Source organism: Cricetulus griseus (assembly GCF_003668045.3).
Source record: "Cricetulus griseus strain 17A/GY chromosome 1 unlocalized genomic scaffold, alternate assembly CriGri-PICRH-1.0 chr1_0, whole genome shotgun sequence".
Lineage (NCBI taxonomy): Eukaryota > Metazoa > Chordata > Mammalia > Rodentia > Cricetidae > Cricetulus > Cricetulus griseus.
Window position 1 is genome coordinate 161539953 of NW_023276806.1, and position 19520 is coordinate 161559472.

At 44.6% G+C, this 19520-nt stretch overlaps 2 protein-coding genes across 3 annotated transcripts; one reads left to right on the top strand and one right to left on the bottom strand.

Annotated features, from left to right (window-relative positions):
* Window positions 1-1494: 1494 nt before the first annotated feature.
* Window positions 1495-18230, bottom strand: Nudt4 (nudix hydrolase 4). Of its 2 annotated transcripts, none has more exons than XM_027394124.2 (5): window positions 17741-18230; window positions 7636-7746; window positions 6400-6444; window positions 4427-4511; window positions 1495-4201 (listed from the first exon to the last, which is right to left on the bottom strand). In XM_027394124.2, exons 1-5 carry the CDS (start codon window positions 17834-17836, stop codon window positions 3999-4001), a joined length of 540 nt encoding a protein of 179 aa, XP_027249925.1. In that variant the 5' UTR covers window positions 17837-18230; the 3' UTR covers window positions 1495-3998. The 2 variants fall into 2 exon arrangements, with proteins under 2 accessions (XP_027249925.1, XP_027249924.1); XM_027394123.2 differs by having other exon boundaries at window positions 4427-4514.
* On the top strand, window positions 9654-10143 carry LOC118239604 (peptidyl-prolyl cis-trans isomerase H-like). Its single transcript, XM_035452048.1, has one exon. The coding sequence runs from the start codon at window positions 9703-9705 to the stop codon at window positions 10126-10128; it is 426 nt and encodes a 141-aa protein (XP_035307939.1). The 5' UTR covers window positions 9654-9702; the 3' UTR covers window positions 10129-10143.
* Window positions 18231-19520: the final 1290 nt, after the last annotated feature.

The window sequence follows — 19520 nt, forward strand, 5'->3', positions numbered from 1 at the left end:
AGAATTTTACTTGAAGTCTATGCAAGAACCAAAACAAGAAAATGCTATACAACTAAACTTTAGTAATGTTCTTTTGGCTGCTCGATTCCTAAGATTTTAGGAATCTATGTGAGCTCCTAAGTGCTCCCTGTCAAGGAAACTGTCAGTGGTGCTAGCTGGGCAGGCGTGAGCAGATGCTGCTTTATTGAAGCAACTGGGAACTCCATCTTTTTTTGGGTTTTTCGAGACAGGGTTTCTCTGTGTAGCTTTGGAGCCTATCCTGGCTCTGGAGACCAGGCTGGCCTCGAACTCAGAGATCTGCCTGCCTCTGCCTCCCGAGTGTTGGGATTAAAGTTGTGCGCCACCAACGCCCAGCTGGGAACTCCATCCTTTATGATAGCAAAATGTGTTTTTTGAGATGCTTTTTGTATAACCCTGCCTTTTGAGTCCTGGGATCTAAGGTAACACTACCATGCACAGCTCAGAATTGTTCTGGAACTCATGTAGACCACGCTGGCTTCTGGCTCAGAAATTTTTCCACATCAGGCTCATAGAAGACTTTGGGAGGCCTGAGACTACGTTAGGTTTTGTTCCTGTTGCTTTCTACTGCTTTTGGAGACAGGCTACCACTAGGCTAGGCCAGGCCAGCTGGCCTAGGAACCCTGAGGAATCATGGCTGTCTTACCATGCTAGTTGTACTACCACAGCCTGGCTTTTCACATGGGTTCTGGGGACAGAACTTGGGTCCCGTGCTTGCTTAGCAAACACATTACTGACTGGACTACCCCGTGAAATTTAATTATGTGTGCGGGCATGTGCATGAATGTAGGATTCCTGCCCACAGAGGCCACATTAGCTCCCCTTGGAGTTGGATTTATAGGCAGTTACAATCTGTGTAGCCCTGGCTGTCCTGGAATTCTAGTCCAGACTGTCAAACTGATACCCCTTGCCTCTGCCTCCTGAGTGCTGGGATTAAAGGTGTGCCCTAACACTGCCGGGCTCAACCTTTTCTTGAAACAGGGTCTAAACTAAAAAAGATTGGTAGCATTTTGATGATAGTTCCTTTCAACTCCTAGTCAGTCATAAAGTGTGCAAGAGCTTTGTATGTATGAGGGGTCAAATGGACAACAGCGAAGGTTTTACTGTATAATGCCAGGCAGGTGCTTACATGTTGGTATGCATGGTTATGTATAATGGATTCTGTACAGCAAAAGTATGGCTTTGTCTGGGTAGTTACTTTATGGATTTATTTTTCTCAGAGTATGGCTTGTGTGCAGTTGTTTCTAAAGGCCAGAAGAATGTATCAGATCCCCTGGAGCTCAAGTTAGAGGTTGTGAGCCTCTCTTATGTGGGTGCTGGGAACCAAAGTCAGATCCTTTTGGAAGAGCAGCAGGCACTTTTAACGCAAGCCATCTCTTTAGTCTCCTGGGTAAGCATGCACCTGACCTTAAATTTCAGAAAGCTGATTAACTTGAAAACACTGTACTCATGCTAGCTAAAAAATAAACCCACACAGATTATTTCCATTTTTATTTGATGTTTCCAAATGTAAAAAAGAAAGTCAAGATTCTTACACCAGCTTGAATGAGACCATCTCAAATGAGACCATGCAAAGCAATTCTTCCTTTTCTGCTTCATAATGTGACTGACAAAGAACTGGATGGCATGTGCTTGGTGGGAAAATGCCACCACACAGGGAGGGCAGTTCCTACCTTTCTGCAAGTCATTAACAGCGTTGTTTCTTAAACTTAGGCACATGGAACTGAAGAATCTAGCTGCCCCATTTTATTCAGTAATTCTACAAATAAGCACAAACAGCAGCTTCAGAACTGCACACTGCAGAGGGCTGAAATGGATTCAACTGATTTTGAAGAGAACTGAATCACTCCCCCTAGTTCTTTTCCTCTATAATCTTGCTGGTCTGGGTCCCAGAAGAGTAATGGGGAGCCCCCAGGTGAAATTGAAAAATGAAGCTACATTCTGTAAATTCTTTGCTATTGAAAAGACTAAAGAGAGTTGGTTTGCTACATGGCACTGAAGAAAGTCCTGACTTAGGTGACCTGGCTTAATCCAAATGTTTCTGACCAAAGAAATTATACAACAATATTTATAGGCTAACTTTAAAGAGATGGTTGACATTAATACTGTACATATTTTACATGGCAATACACAGTCCAAGAGTTTATAAAATAAATCCATGCACTATTACCTCTCAGAATATCATGTACATTACGAACCCCAAGCACTTGTGATGGTTAGCTGGAAGTAGTATTCTATACAAAGCAGTCCAGTTTCTCTGTTGTGTTTAGTACATAGAGAAATTTCGGAGATTTGTGTGTGTGTATGTGTGGGGAGTCTCGGCAACTGACGGAAAATGTCAATCTGGGCTTTAAAATGTTTCCTTTAAAAAAAAAAAAACAAAACAAAACAGAATACATGACCTCTGTACAAAGAAAAATATAAAAGGTCTGAACGATCATGTGTGATTACACTACATAATTCAGAATGAATGCTACTGGTTGAGTTTTTCTACTCATTACTGTGACAGCATTAATTTGTAAACTAACGTTTTTATTTAGTTCCGCTGCATTTGTGGCACAAGATCGCATTTTCAGAACCAGTTTTCCTTACATCCAAGAACCATTTTCAGCAGCGATTTCATTTTAAAGGTTAACAAGTTACAGAACACATGCCTCAATGTACTTCCTGTTTTATGCTTGCCAGTTAAGAGTATTTACAAAAAGGTTAACAAGGGCTACATAAAGACTGATCTCTTCCTCTTCCTTGTCCCACATCTGTGGAGGGCTTTCCCCTCTGCTTCACTTCTGACCTCATGAAGTATGGGAGTTTCAGACCAGGCCCTTTTCACAGGATGGCCGATTATGAGCAAAGACAAAGTGTAATAACTTGACTCACATGGTCCAATTCCCCCACAGTTGACTTTAGTGACAAACCACTCACTGACACTAAAAAACCCGGAGATCAAATGTGCCCTCTGCCTTAGGCCTGGAACAGCTGGACAGCAATGGCCATTTTCTTTAGCTGTGATGCAGTCAGCACCAACTGGATCTGAAGGCTAGATTTAATCCTGCGGAAAACTGATTGTTTAACTGAACAGGTGTCACTAAATCAGAAACTGAAAATGCATTTTAAGAGCAGTCTCCATTGAGTGAAATGTGGCCTTCATATAGTCTATGTTAAAAGAATTACGAAGGGAACTGGCAACTGAGCATGCTAAGTAAATTTCTATAAATAACAGTTTTCAGGATGAGATGCACTCAACCACATGCAAATTGCTGAGAGTATTTCCCTAAAATGATGAGCTCTCTATATTTTATATTGAGTCACTACTGTGTTAGAGGGGAAACAGTCCTAGTAGGTTGACAGTGACATAATACTGGCTGTGAACACTCAAACCAATTCTTGGAAATAGTGAACTGAAGTACTTTGTCAAAGACTACAGAACCATATCAAAGAAACCAGCCCAGATGTGCAGTTTACAATGGAAATTACAATCCTCTTACACAAGTTTTGGGGTAAATATATTTCTTTAAATACGGAGAATCTTTGCATTAATTCCCAACACAAAGATCTGGTGATTATTTGATACTGTAAGGAAAAAAAGAGGGGGGGAATTGTGTGAAAATATATACCCAACAACTTACTTGACTTGGCAAAATAAACCACAGGATGATGTCAAGTGGACAAAGTGGGGGAAAATTTTTCATTAAAAGATGAAAACCAAAGTAATGGGGTAGAAGGGTTACAATTAAGGCTCTAAAAAAATTCCACATGGCTTTGGCATCTTAAAATTTTTATGCTATTTTGTTTACTCTAAAAGACTTGAAAGCATCTGAAACGCATGCAAATTATTTGAAATTCCTGCACACGGCAAATTCAGAATTTGCCGGCAGCAGTCAGATGTGTCAGAAGTAAAAAAAAAAAAAAAAAAAAAAAAAAGAAAAAAAAAAAGGCCTCTCCCTGTGACATTACACGGTGGGGGGAGGGGTCCCAGCTTTCTATCTTATACTGGATGGCACCCCGGAAGGCTGTGCAGCAGTCACAAACAAGGCATTGTTATCTGGGAGGGAAGGGACCGTGGAATTTCCATTGGTTGGAGAACACCCCAGCTTCAGTTTTTCCAGATACTCTGCATGGACAGGCTTATGACACTGAAGAACTTTGATTGCATCTTCTACTTTGAACCACTCTCTCTTCCTTCCTAGAGAGCAGGAAAACAGCAGTTACTGCAAGGGCAGTTTTAAAAAGCATACCCTATCACTACACAGTATTCCCTTGCTTCCTCCAAAACAGTGACTTTCTACTTCTTACATGACTTAGCATGGTAGGGTGAGGTAATTCAAACTCTCAAAGAGTAACCAAATGTTAGTTACAGTGAACTGGAGAAATGTGTTAGTGGTGACTAAGCAAAGGGCCAGGGGCTCACCGATATTAACAGAATCTTCCCAGTCTTCCAATATTTCAGTGACTGTCAGAACATAAACATAAGTTCTGTGCTTCCGGTCTTGATTCTGCTTGAATAGAAAAAAAAAACAAAGCATTTTAATTCACAAGAGCTGACCATGGATGGACGAGCACAGCGTATTCCAGTGTCTGTAAGTGTGTAGTGAGTATTCTAGGCAGAAGGTGTGCGCAAACAAGAAACATTTAGAAACGGGGATTTCAAGATGGCTCAGCACATCAAAGCACTGACCTGAGATGGATCCTGGGAGCCTAACTGGAGAGAACCATTCCCACGTTATCCTCTAACCTCTACATGTATGCATGCACAAGTCATTCATGCACATTTGCCCAATTTTTGTTTAAAAGCAGAGGGCATGATGGGAGTTAATGGCTGAAATAAGTACTTGGAAGGCTGAGGCAGGAAGGATCCAGTTCCAAGGCAGCCTGGACTACGTATCAAGTTCCCAGCCAGCTGAGTTAAGATCCTGTCTTAAAACAAGAGACATGAACTAGCTCAGGTATGGTGATCCACACTGGAAATCCCAGCATTTGGGGGTTGTGGCAGCCTGTACTACAGAGTGAAGCCATGCTATCTCAAAATCATGAACTAGAGCTTCAGCACTGTCAATGGGTAAATTGCTAAAATGTGGAACTTTAGTATTTTCATTTATGTATGCTCAACTTTGATAAAACCTTGAGATCTGGATGAATCTAAAAACTAAACGCCTCACCTTTCTACTTTTATGCCTGCAAAGTCAATGCATTTACTACTTCCCATTCATAAGTCACTAATGTCACCAGTGTGGTAGGAAGCAGTTCTGATGTGCTGCAATACTTTCTAGAGGGAAGAAAATGCTGGCTGATGTTTTTTACTAAATAGTGTGCTGTCTCTTTAATAATTAAGTGTTAGTATGACTTTTCTGGCTCTTAATTGTATCCACACATCACAGAAAAATTTGTGTTGCTCCATTTCACCAGAAGATGGTGCTATATAACTGTAAAACCCATGCCACAGAGAGGTTCTTTGAATATCAACTTAAAGAATAATTTTTACATTTTTATTTTATGCACACTGGTGTTTTGCCTGCATGTATACCTGTGTGAGCATGTTAGATCCCCTGGAACTGGAGTTACAGTTATGAGTTGCAATGTGGGTGCTGGGAATTGAACCTGAGTCCTCTGCAAGAACCACCAGTATGCTCGTAACTACTGAGGCATTTCTACAGACACAAGCCCCACCCCACCCCCCCTTAGTTTTTCTCTGTGTAGTCCTGGCTGTCTTCAAACTCAAAAGATTCTCCGGCCTCTGACTCCCTAGTGCTGGGATTAAAGGCTTGCACCATCACCATTGGTACTCACTGAATTCTGGTGAATCAATTACAAAGGCTTAACAATTTCTAAAGGCTTAAAAACAAATTTTATATGTATGGTTCCATTGGAAAGACTGAGCTAGCTCTTAAACTTTGATAAGGGAAATCCCCATGTTTCTGGCATACCACATATCTGTGTCTGAAAATCCGAAATGCATCTTCAGAACCTAGCCTCTTTTTTCCATTGTCCTTAGCGTGCTGATAACTTTCAAATCCCCTCACAGGAAATTCTATTCTGCCTTCAGTTAATAAAAGGTTGCTTATGCAGAAGAGTTTTTTTCCTTGTAGCATCTATTCCTTATACTGGAGGGTTTTTTTTTGTTTTTTCCCCTGGCCCTTCAAATCATTCTGTATGTCGTGCAGTGTCACATACTGAGACAAAACCATAGGGCAGTCTTTCTGTGTCAACTCCACTGCATGGTCAGACACAGGTAACCATGGCATCGCCACTGTGTGCAAACAAGGGCACCACCCAATCCTTACCACTGACTTGCCTGCTGACAGTTTTAGAGGAAACCAACTTGTTCAGGCTGTTGTCAGGAAAGTCATGAATTCTACATCAGTAAAGGGCTATTTTGTAACTCACCTCGAATATTCCCAGGAGTCTGCCCAATTTTCCTTTGACTCCAGCCTATTAAAGAAAGAGCTGGTAAGTAAAATACTCATCTCTCATAATAATCACATTTAAGCTATTTTGTTTTAGTTTTTGCCTGATTGGTTAGACTGATTTTCATTTATTTCAAAAACCAAAACCAAAACGGGGTGATAAAAAAAAAAATCTGTGAATAAAAGCAGACTTTTCAGTATGAACTAACAGACTCGCCGGTTCTAAAAACCTGCTTTCTCCTTTGCCAGGGCTCAGGAGCTATAATTCTCTAGCTACTGTTCACTGAAGGGTCTGAATTCCTCACCCTCAGTGTTTCCTGTGTGTGAAGCTGGGAAGCACTTCTCTGAAGAAGTGCTGGCAAGATTGCGTACCCCCAAAGCCCAAAGGAAGAGCACAGGTTTGCCCTCCCCACCTAACCCTTGCATGGTGTCACCCGTGAGTAAAGCAAGTTCCACCCTCAGGGAAGGGACAAGCAGGCCACTTGTGTATGAGGATGCCACACAGTTTACTCAATTTTTTTTTTTTTTTTTTTTTTTCCCTCGAGACAGGGTTTCTCTGTGGCTTTGGAGCCTGTCCTGGAACTAGCTCTTGCAGACCAGGTTGGTCTCGAACTCAAGAGATCCACCTGCCTCTGCCTCCTCATTTTACTGAATTTTAAGACAAGAAAACAAAAACAATTGGTTTTTTGAGACAGGGTTTCTCTGTGTAACAGTCCTGGCTGTCCTGGAACTTGCTTTGTAGAAAAGGCTGGCCTTGAACTCACAGGGATCCACCTGTCTCTGCTTCCTGAGTGCTGGCATTAAAGGTGCCACTGCCTGGCAATTGGTTCCTTTTTAGTTTAAAATTTATGGTACACAACACAAGTGAGTGTCTCCGCTCAAAAGGACACTGATGTAGCCCCCAGGAGAGGTCATTATTTTATACACTGATCATGAATCAAACTGAACTAATGTTAATACAATTGCATTTATTAGACTTCTAGAAGGCTCACATTCATACACTCATTTTAGCTGTTTACCATGTACAAAACACAAACTTGAGCCAAAAAAAAAAAAATGTTAACTATAGCAATATACTTATAACACTGCACCAGACAACAGAACACCTCCATCACCTGCATTCTTGCCTTTCCTCAGCATCACCTGGCAAAACCCAGAAGATGCTCATATAAAACCCCTCAACAATGTGTAAACGACAAAACACTCTTCATCTCACCTCTTCATATACTTCTCTCACGGCAGCGCCACCAGGCTCCTCCTCTGGCTCCATCCCTCCTCCTGGGACAATCCACTGGTCTGGATACCGACTGCTACTCACCAACAGCACCTGCAAGACCCATGACAACCATGCACTTAAGGCCTGAGAAAAACTAGGAATCAATACTTCAAACATTTCAAGGCTGTAACTCTCAAATTTCACTGAAATTATCAAGGGCACACATTATAACACATACCAAATGATAGCCTTTGGGGGGTGATATACTGACAATCCCATCATTAAACCATCTGCACCTGTGAACTCATTTATACTGGTGGGGGGGTCATTGAGACAGGGTCTCATTGTGTAGCCTGGCTAGCTTGGAACCCAGTATGTAGACTAGGCTGGCCTAGAACTCTGGCCCCCATGGGATCATTTAAATTATTAGATTTAAGAAGTACAACTTTCTACTTCTTAGGCAAAAATATCAGCCCTATACTTGACCACACTGAGGTCTGTTCTGGGGTCATCATATCAGTTACCTTGGGAGGGAGTGGCACACAGATTCACGTGGCATGTATTCCCATGCAAGATTATGCAGATTGTATGTCGAGTGTGTGTGTTGTCCTCATCATTCCCTCCATTTTTAAGACAGGAGCTCTCAATGAACCTGGAGTTCATCTTTTCAATACACAAGATGGCCAACGAGCCCCTGGGATCTGCCTATCCCTCTATTTCCCCTACCCTAAGGTTGGAGTCAAAGGTGTGTGCCTTTCCCATGGATGCTGAATCCAAATGCAGGTCTTCATGATTCCAAGTACGTTATCCACTAAGCCCTTCCTGTTAGTCACTCTTAAGCTATACAATTGTTATTCTTCCAATTATCATTACATAGCCACAGCCTGGCTACCCTGCTCACCCATACAACCTGAGTTCTTGAAGACAAGTGCTGTGAGAAAGGAACAGGGAAATGCATGAACAGCCACTGGCTGGGCAGGGTTATTTTATACTCATGGTTAGGTAGGAAGAGGCACCTGCAGATTCCATAGCCATTTGATCAAGCTAGTCTGATAAATAGCTGTTAACTTATGGTCTAGAACAAGGTTGGCAAACTAAGTTCACCTGTTCTGAACAATTCGAGCCAAAAAGTCTTTCTTTCCCTCCCTCCGGGAACTTGGTATGTAAGCACAAGCTACCCTTGAACATATTCATCTGGTTCTGAAATGCTCAGAGTTCTATAGTACGAGCCAGGTGGGTGGGGTTATATGGTGCTCAGATTTCAGTGCTCATAGATAAAACTTTATTAGCATTAGTCATTCCTGCTCACTTTTGCATACCACCTGGCTTTTATGTCACGCCGACAGCAGAGTTGTTGAGAATAGACCACACAGGCTGCAAACCTTAAAATATTCACCTGGCCTTTTACAGGGAATAGACTTCTGACCAAGAACAGCATTAAGCCTAAAGTATATAACCCTTTAAAAAAGCCACTCTACGGGCTGAAGGGGATGGTTAGGTGGTTAACAACATTGACTGCTCTTCAGGAGAACCCGGGGTTCAATTCCCAGTACCCACATGGCAGCTCACAACTGTCTAACTCGAGTTTTAGGACACACATGGCAAAAAACAATGCGCATAAAATTTAAAAAAAAATTAAAAAGCCACTTTAGCTAGTCTAGGTATTGTACACCTTTAATTCCAGCAGAGGCAGGTGGATCTCTGTGAATTCAAGGCTAGCCTGCCTAGTCTACAAAATGAGTTTAAAAAAAAAAAAAAAGCCAACCTATCCACCACAGACAAGGACTTAGTTGTTAATAGTTTACTAGCACTGAAGGAGTACTACACAGGCATTGCACAAATGAAAAACTGAAACTCATTTAAGTTTTAGAAAGGCGGTAATGAGCCAGACATTGGTGGCGCACGCCTTTAATCCCAGCACAGGGGAGGCAGAGGCAGGCGGATCTCTGTGAGTTGGAGGCCAGCCTGGTCTCCATAGCGAGACCCTGTCTCAAAAAACCAAGAGAAAAAAAAGTCAATCCAGTGGTCTTCTTTGATGTCAGCATTGGCGGCCAGGAGGTTGGTCTCATGAAGATCGAGTTGTTTGCAGACGTGGTGCCTAAGACGGCAGAGAACTTCAGGCAATTCTGCACTGGAGAGTTCAGAAAAGATGGTGTTCCAATAAGATACAAAGGAAGAACCTTCCATAGGGTCATAAAGGATTTCATGATTCAGGGTGGAGATTTTGTTAATGGAGATGGTACTGGAGTTGCTAGCATTTACCGAGGCCCATTTGCAGATGAAAATTTCAAACTTAGACACTCAGCTCCAGGGCTGCTTTCCATGGCAAACAGTGGTCCCAGTACAAACGGCTGCCAGTTCTTTATCACATGTTCTAAGTGTGATTGGCTGGTTGGGAAGCATGTAGTGTTTGGAAAAATCATTGATGGACTTCTGGTGATGAGGAAAATGTTCCCACAGGCTCTAACAATAAACCCAAATTGCCGGTGGTAATCTCAGTGTGGGGAAATGTAATCTAGACCAACACTGAACCAGGTCTTCTGCTGTTCTAGGTGACATTCTCCCTTGAGTCTGACAAACTGTACTAGCCTCTGTGTTTGGTTCCCTGCCTGTGATCCAGGACCTGGAAGTATCACAGATCAGAACAAAGATCTTGTTTAAATTTTGAACTGTAAATAAAGGATTTTTTTTAATTAAAAAAAAAAAAGACAGAAAGGCTGTAATGACCAAATGTTTGTGAAGGTAGCATGTCTTAACATCAACAAAAATGCTACAAAATTACTGTGGTATGCTTCAGTATATTTAAACAGGTCTTCCTAGGGGTTGGGAACACCACACTTAGAGCTTGCTTGGGTGGTATTTGGGAATCAAGCCCAAGGCCTTGAACATGCTAGATGTCCTAGTTGGCTTTCCCTTGCTGTGATAAAACTTACTAAAAACAACTTGGGAAACCAAAGGGTTTGTTTGGCTTATATTTCCAGGTCATAAACCATCAGTAAGAGAAGTCAGGGCAGAAACTGAGGAAGAAACCATGGAACAATGTTGCTCACTGGCTATGTTCACCTAGTTTTTTACAACCCAGACCTCCTTGCCTAGGGAAGGTGCTACCCACAGTAGGCCGGGCCAGCTCTACTTCACTGATCAGCCAAGCCAATCTCTTACAGTCACGGCCTCAGGCCAATCTGATCTGTAATTACCCAGTAAACCTCAATTGTGTCAAAATGACAAAAATTTACCAGCACACCATTTAAGCCATCTACAGCTGAGCCCTATCTCCAGTGCCCCACCTCAAAATTCCCAATGTGGATATTGCCTTTTTGACAAAGACACTAGCAATTCTATTTTTCTCCCGCTGCTGGAGAAGCTGCTGGCGCTCTGGAGCTTAGAAACACAGGTGTTCCACTATTTGAGAAAGGATGATGTGTGTGTCTACATGCCTAAGTGTGCAAAAGACAGAGGTAGAGATGTCTTGTGCCTTCTATCTCTACCCCTCGCCCCAGATTCTCTCACTGAACCTGGTGCTCGCCATTTTGGGCAGTCAGTTCCTGGATCTGCCCTGCTGGTTCTTAACCACTCTTGACACACCTCACAAGAGCTTCTCACGTGACTCAACCTTCCCTAAGATGGAGAGCTGCAGTTGACCATGCAACAACTCTAATCCCTTGCTCTGTCTGCTGTGCTGCCCACACCACTCCTAATCATGGAACTGACAAAGACAGTGGTCAATCCAGGGAAACACCGAACCAACAGAAAGGTTGGCAAAGCCTTAGTTAAAGCACCTAAGGCTGCTTTGAGGGCAACAGCATGTCCAAATAAAACATATTTAAGATGTAATATTTGCAAGTAGAGCACAATTCCTAATTAGAAACCAAGGAGCCTCGGGGCAGTGGTGGCACACACCTTTAATCCCAACACTTGGGAGGCAGAGGCAGGCAGATCTCTGTGAGTGTGAGACTAGCCTGGTCTACAAGAGCTAGTTCCAGGACAGCCCCCAAAGCCACAGAGAAACATTGTCTCGGAAACAACAAAAACAAAAAAGAATCCAAGCAACCAGAGTCAAGCAAATTTAACAGTATTAGAAGACTGATTAGAAGACGGAGCTTGATGTATACATTGAAGAATAGTGGCCCCTTAATGCTAAGGATCTTGTCTGCAAGGAAAACACTCATCTTGCAAGTCTAAACATTCTAAAGGAGGCTCAATGAAGTTTATTAAAATAGTCAAAGGTGTCGTGCTGGCCTTTTGTATCTAGACTGGCGAAAGAATTGCAGGCTTAAAGCACACCCATATGACCTGCAGTGTCAACAACCCCCAGTTCTGACCCCCAGTTACAAGCCTCTTTTTCGAGTCAGAGATGTCCTGGTATTGTTGGTTGGATAAAATTTTTACTTCACAATTCCCAAGTAAGCCATTATTTAGTAAAGGAGTTTCAAAACTATTGGTATTCAGAATGTTTGAGGCTCCCCCCCCCCAAAAAAAAAGTAAAAAGAAAAAATGAAACCCAGCATCTGGAGTCTAAGTTGTTGAGTACCACAGTCCCAATATTCTCATTCATATCTATTCCCTCTCCCTCCCTTTCTTCCCTCCGACCCCCTTCAGGTGAGACGAGACTCGTGTAGATCAGGCTGACCTCAAACCATTATGTAGCTAAGGATGACTTTGAACCATACAGTCGGATTGTTTTGATGACTGAAACTAGCAACAACAACAAAGAGTAGATCTATATAAAGCCATGACAACAGACCTACATAAATTTTGGACAAGTGATTTAGTCTAACCCAGTAACTTACCATTAACTTGAAATGGACCTTTCCAAAACAGGTTCAGTTTAGTAAGTAATACTTATGGGTACAGAAATAACTACTAGCTTAACTAGGTTAAGAGACCTGCTTTAAGTACCTTTGGGAGCTGGAAGGGAGAGGGTGATAAGAGTCCTGTGTGGTGACACATATTGTGAGGTCAGCATTTAGGAGGTAGAGGCAGGATCAAGAATCTGAGGCTTGATTGGGCAGTGGAAGTTGTGCACACATTTTATCCCATTACTTGGGAGGCAGAAGCAGGAGGATCGCTGTGAGTTCAAGGCCAGCCAAGGCTTTACACAGTGAAATCCTGTATTGAGAAAGAAAAGAAAACAAAAAGAGTTCAAGCCAAGAGGAATGGCGACCATAGGCTCAAGACCTGCCTAAGTTAAACTTAGGAGAAGGCTGCCTTGGGCAATTTAGTGAGTCTTGTCTCAAAAACAAATAGGCAAAGCAACTCAGAAGGATAACTCCTGCCTAGCATTCACAAGAGGTCAAGCCCCAGGGCTGTGACCTTTTGGGTAAGGGAGAGCAGCAGTGAGAGTCAACCTCCAGCCTCATTCATGAAGCAACTGCTCCACCACAGAGCCCCATCTGCAGCCCTTGTGTTCACTTTTTTGAGATAAAACCAAACTAGCCTGGAGCCCTATGTAGATCAAGCTGGCCTTGAATTTATCTTCTGCCTAGCCTCCCTAGTGCAGACAAAAAGCATGCATTCTTAAGCACAATAAAAACGAACCAGGAAAAAGATTTGAAATAATTAAGTAGACTCTTCAATACGAACTATTTAGAAGCAGCCTACCTTTCATCTTTCTTTCATTACAAATATGAAAAGTCTCCCACAAATATTTCTTTATCAGTGCTGGGTCTTATACATGCTAGGTAAGTATCAACCACTGAGCTATAATCCCACCTTTAAAACAAGCCAGACACAGTGGCTCATTCCTATAATCTCAGCAACTGAGGCAGGATGACTGTCAAATTCAAGGCCAGCCTGGGCTACAGAGGGAGATACTACTAACAAATCAATTTAGGGTTTTTTGGGGGTGAGGGGTTGGGGGAATGAAGTCATTTCCCTAGCCACAACAGCAAACAACCCTTTCTTACACTTATATTGCCTTCAGAATGGGGCAGCTGACTCTAAGCTCCCTCCATCAACACTGAAAACTCCACAGAGAAACCTATCACAAAGTAGTATTATTTAACACCCCTAAGCAAACTAACAAACTAGGTGTATACAGTTAATGTACTAATTGATATATATATAGGCAAGTTAAGCATTAAATTAATTTCCCATTAGACTACAGAATAATCCTAGGATCACACTAAGACAAACAGATGCAAATGCTAGACAAGTGCTCTCCCTTGGTTGAAGAAAATGGTTGGTTTCATGGCCTTGGAAGTCCCTTTAGGTCTAGGGGAGCTGCTCAGTGGTAGAGTATTTGCCTACCACATATAGGCTGAGATCAACTGTCCAGCCACACAGGGGGAGATGAAAGGATACCGCAAGAAAAAAAAATTAAGGGCTATCTTGAGTATTTAATGCTGACAAAGTCTTTTTTGATGACTTAAAATCTCTTGGTCAAGTATACCAGTACCTCTTATAGAAAAGGGTGACTTCTGTCGGGTAAATGACAATTGATCCTACTTGTAAAGAATGTTAGGGTTTTTTTGTTTGTTTGTTTTTTAGTTTTTCGAGACAGGATTTCTCTGTGACTTTGGAGGCTGTCTTGGAATTAACTCTTGTAGACCAGACTGGTCTTTGAACTCACAGAGATCTGCCTGCCTCTGCCTCCCGAGTGCCGGGACTAAAGGCGTGCACCATCACAGCCTGGCATCCAGGGGATTTTACCAAACATTCTGATTAGGACTGATCTTCACAGCTCTGGTTTTAGTCTCGTGTTTTGAGATGCCTTCTTTTTCACCACACCTTACTTTTTACTGTTTGATTACATCCTTCTCCAAACTGTACCTGGATTCAACCCAGCATTAGTCACTTCTCACTCTCCCTTTAGCAGTAGTCTATGTCCCATTTTGCTTTCACCCCCACCCCCCTACCCCCATCTAAAATCGAAATGTACTTGTTAAAACTAAGAGTTCCTTTCTTGCCTAGCAAGCTGTCAAGCTTACATGTGAGGTGCTGTCCGGTGCCACTCCCCATCCCCAGGCTTTGTGCTTGGTAGGCAAGCATTCCACCACTGTGGTTTTTTTCTTTGCCACCCCAAGCCACCCTTGCAGATCACAGCCCCAAGTCACCCTCTATTTGGGATGCTTGATCCCTCCTTTCCCATTTACTGAAATCCAATTCCAAATGACACACATTGGGTTCCAAACGCAAAGCACATAAAAGCACATTGGGACATTTATCATCTGTTTCACCTAATCTTCCGCTACAGAATATGTTCCTTACCACCTAAAACTTCATCTTTACATCCACTGTTCAAATATATATGCAAATATGTTCAATGGAATTTATTTCTGGCCACCTACTCAGAACACTACTGTAATCTTTGTCTATACAGGCAGTGTCCCAGCTACTCTCTGGATGTTTACCGTAGGTCTGTCTGGAAGCCACCCCGAAGGGGATGCTTTTCCACAGAACTAGCTAGCTAGAGAGGCTGCTCAGATGAAGATCTAGAAACAACAGACCTGAACTCAAAAAGTCCTGCTTACTCTGTGACCCTGGGACAAATCCCTTCTGCAACCTAAATTTGGTGTTTGTTCCTTTTGAGACAGGGTCTCCCTATATAGACCAGGCTAGCCTTTAGCTCAGAGATCCGTCCCCCTCTGCCTCCCATGTGCTGTATTTAAGGCAAGTACCACTATGCCTGGCTCTATTCCCCTCAACCCCCAGATAGGGTCTTACAATTTAACCCACGAAAGCCTTCTAAATACTGGGATTCCTGGCATATCCCAACACTATGCCAAGGTCTCTCTAACTTCTTCCTATGCTATGTTACCTCTTACAGCAGGAAAAGAAAAGAGGAAAGCCAACAGGATGGAGAAAGGGTGTGTGTGGGGGGGGGGCACTTAAAACCACCCCACCCCTCAAAGCAAGTAACTCTACTCTCAGAAGAACCTGTTCCAGCCGGGCATTAAGGCTCATGACTGTAATCCCTGCACTCAGGGGAGCCAATGGGAGCTCTCTGTAGCCTTTTAGGGTCAAACAGTAATTACTCTTTTTATTTGAAGTTACTCTCATCTTTAAAACATACATTTAAATGTCCTAACTAGGACCTACTAGTTCTTAACCCAGTAGTGAAGCATTTCTTATCCATTATTTAGAGAGGTGGGTTCAAGCACTTTGTAGTCTAACCTTGGACCAGTAGTAATATCATTTCAATAGGGAAAGCACATCTCCCCTAGGCAGCTTACCGTTTTGCTAAGAGTTCATTCTGTAATTATTACATAGTAGAAAGAGCCTCAAGCATACACAACCAGAGGAATACAAATTCTGAGGAGCTAAACCAGATGTTCAAAGTTGGCTGTGTATTCTGGAGAATTCCAGAGTCTTCCCTCAGAGCATATCCCCTAACAAGCTGATCCACTAGGTTTCCCAGCAGACAGATTCTAAGAGCCAGAGGTTTACATAATGGAGTCTAACATACTCCCCAAGTCTTGCTCCTTAAAAGTACTAGTCTCATTTTGAAAATAGGCTGTAGCAGTTATTTTACAGCAACTTCCTGGAGAGAGAGAGAAGGAGGAAGGGGCTCAGGAGTGAACCCAGGGCTCCCACGTGCTACAAAAACTCTCCACCACTCTCCTTTAGCAGCACTTCCTTGCAGCAGACAATCTCCAAGCACACACCAACCAACCCATGGACCTGCTTAAGGTCATTTATGAAGCAGATGTCAAGGCTGTGTTGCCAGACCCACAATTTAGACCATTTTGATTTCGCCCACCTCCATAACTTCCCCTAGGGGAGACACACCACTGTGAAAAATGGTGCCTGAATTTCCAACCGCATATTATGGCACAATTTCAAAGGTAACTTAAAGGCTTTGAAGTTAGCCCCACAACATGGAGCATCCGATCGATCGCGGAGAAGAGAGGGCAGGGAGTTCTGGAGTAGGAACTGGATCCTGAATTCCGACTCTACTGACTCCTAATTCTGTCATTTGGACAAAGTACTTCTGCCCAAAGCTGTCTTCTCACCTATAAACAGGACTGACCAGCACTACCTCCAAGTGCTAAAAGGATTAAATGTAACAAACATTCCCCTGGCTGCACCTAACACATTGTAAACGCTCAGCTAAAAATATGATAGCAGAGTGGTGAACAAGTCAGACGGGATCCTGGGTCCGTTCACTATTATATGCTTTTATATTTAGTTTGCCTTGCCCTAGCAAGGCCTTTCCTTTAAAGACACCACCCCACCCCCTCGGTAGATTGCATTTAACGTTTGTTGACGTCTTTCTTTGTGCACGTTTAAAAAGCCCTTGTATTTCTCTCCTAAGTAGAACCACATCAAAGACCTTTCTCTGAAAATTCCTTTAGGATTCGGGTTTCAAATCAACCTGAATTGTTTGTTTCTTAAAAAAAAAAAACAAAACCCAAAAGGGGTTTAAAAGATCTTAATTCTCAAGCACTCGGTTTTTGTTAATATAAGAACTAAGCCACTGAGTGTATGCTATGCCATACTTATAACTTCAGGAGCCATTAAATTCCCATCTCCAGCCTTACGCCTGGTGGTTTACAAGACACGGTTATGGAAGCAGAACTCAGTGTGGTAACCTTTTCACTATCAACTCATTTTAGGCGTGGCAATGCTACAAGATTTCCCCCAACTACCAAGTGACTTAAACGCTCAGACCAAGTTGAAAAGAGTCGTTTTAAAAACTGAGCGAATATAACTGAAATAAACAAAAATCGCCCTTCCACAGAATAATACTCCAAAAGGCCCGTATCAATCCAATGCAGAAGGGTAAAGTTACACACCGCTCCTTCCCAGATGTCAAGCCACACCGCACAGAGCAGCAGCCTCGAGAAACCAGAAGAGCGAGAGATCAACGTGCCGAAAAGGGCCTATCTTGTCCCTCTTGGCGTCATTCCACATCTCTCGCTGGCCATCTTTCTTTCGGTCGTCAGAAAAACTTTAAAACCGGAGGCCGTTTTGTAAAAGGAGGTATATACGTAATGAAACCTACTGCTTGCGAGCTAATGGATCGCTTAAAAAAGGCAGGCTGGCGAGACCAGCGGAGGAGGGTTTCCAGCTCCGGGCGAGCGGGCTGCCCGCGACCCGCAGGCCGGGCGGTGCAGGGGGTGCGGGACGGAGCCCCGCCGCCAGCCTTTGTCCCCGCGCTCACCTCGTCCTCCTGCTCGCTGCGGAAGCACAGGCAGGCCGCCCGCTTCTTAAAGCCCTCGCGGTCGTACGTCCGCGTCTGGTTGGGCTTGAACTTCATCCTAGAGCCGGGCTCCTGCTGCCGCTGCTCCGGCCGCCACCGTGGGGACCCGGCCGCCGCCACCCCGCCGGGGAGTCGGGCCGAGGACAGTCGCGGCGCTCGGGCGCCGGCGGGACGGGCGGCGGCGCGGACACGGACGGCGAGGCCGGGCGGCCGGCGCGACGCGGGACGGAACGCGGGTCACTGCAGCCCGGGCGCAGCGGTGGAAGCGCCGCCTCTGCTCGGGCGCCCGCCGCTCTCCATGGAGCCCGCCGCCGCTCGCAGCCACTCCCTGCCTGCCGCCGCCGCCGCCGCTGCCGCCGCCGGGGAAAGAGCGCGGCTCTAGGCTCGTGCCACGCGGAGACAGTTGGAAGCGGCGGTGCCGAGCGGGCAGCGACGCCGAGGATGCGCGCCGCCCACTTCGCCCGCATTTAAGCAGGGCCCGCGCGCGCGCGCCTTCGTCTGCGCGCGCCCTCGCGCCTGCGCGCCAGGACCGTTGCTGGGGGAGGGAAGAAGCGGAGGCGGCTTCGACCGGCCCGGGGCGGGGCGTGGCACGCGGCCTAGGTCTAGGGCGCCACCGGCTCTGCAGGGCGAGCGGGCGGGTGCTCGAGCGGCCGTGGAGGGGCGCGCTTTGTGAAAGGCCTGGGAAGGGAAGCGAGCCGAGACCCGCTTGCTCTCCGTTTTAGGGGCCCGGTGGAGTTCCCCTTAGGGACGGACCCCAATCCTGTGTCCGGGAGTGGGCTCCCGAGGTGCCCGGAGCCGTTGCAGGGACAGCGGAAGCTTCGCGGTTAGCGCGGCCAGGGAAGGCTAGAAAGGTTAAGTTCATTGAGTTCTTTCTCTCTCCTCTTCCCCTCCCCCTTCCTTTCCTCTTTCTCAATGAGGATGCGCTATATCCTCTTGAGGAGTCAGCTGAAGCTTTAAAATGCTCTGTGCTGTAGACAGTTGTCCGTGCGGTAGCAGCCTCCACCTCGGCTCACTCTCCAGAGCGCATTCGTGAATACAGGCCAGGGCTGTTACTTTTCTGTGTGTCTCTTACTCTAAGTAAATCAATGGAATTCTTCTTTGGAAGCTTACAATCTTGGGCACTTGGAACAACTTCCCATATTTCAGTGTCATTCAAGGGCTAAGATATAAAAGATAAGGAGGCCTTACATCACTGGAATTCAAGAAAAACCTAATCCAAATCAGGTGTGGAATCCCAAGTATGTAATCCCAGCGTTTGGGAAGCGAAAACAGGAGGATTAGGAATTCAAGGTCATCCCCTGTACATTTGGAGCTGGAAGCAAGACTGGTCTACATGAGATCCTAAACCCAATACCCCGAACCCACTAGAGCTCAGCTTCCCACAGAACTGTTTTAGACAGCCACATCCGTTTGTTTTTCATTCCTGGAAGGCCTCCCGTGTGCCAGGCGTTGGCATCTAACAAAACCGGTCAGACCCTGCCCCTCCAGGAGAGTAAGAATCTAAGAACAGAGAAAAATTGACCAATCCCAAGAGGTCATATAAAACTGCAGCGGTGATATGGTGGGAGGAATAGAAGGTTTCAGAGATCTTTGACCAGGGGGGAAGGAAGCCAGCTTGTTTCTCTGGGCAGCATGGCAAGAGTCAGGGCAGCGCAGAGAGGAGGAGACGCTGAGAACAAAGAGCCGAACTCTCAAGAAGAGAACTGGGGTTTATGCAAAGGTCAGGGAGGGAGAGAAGGAG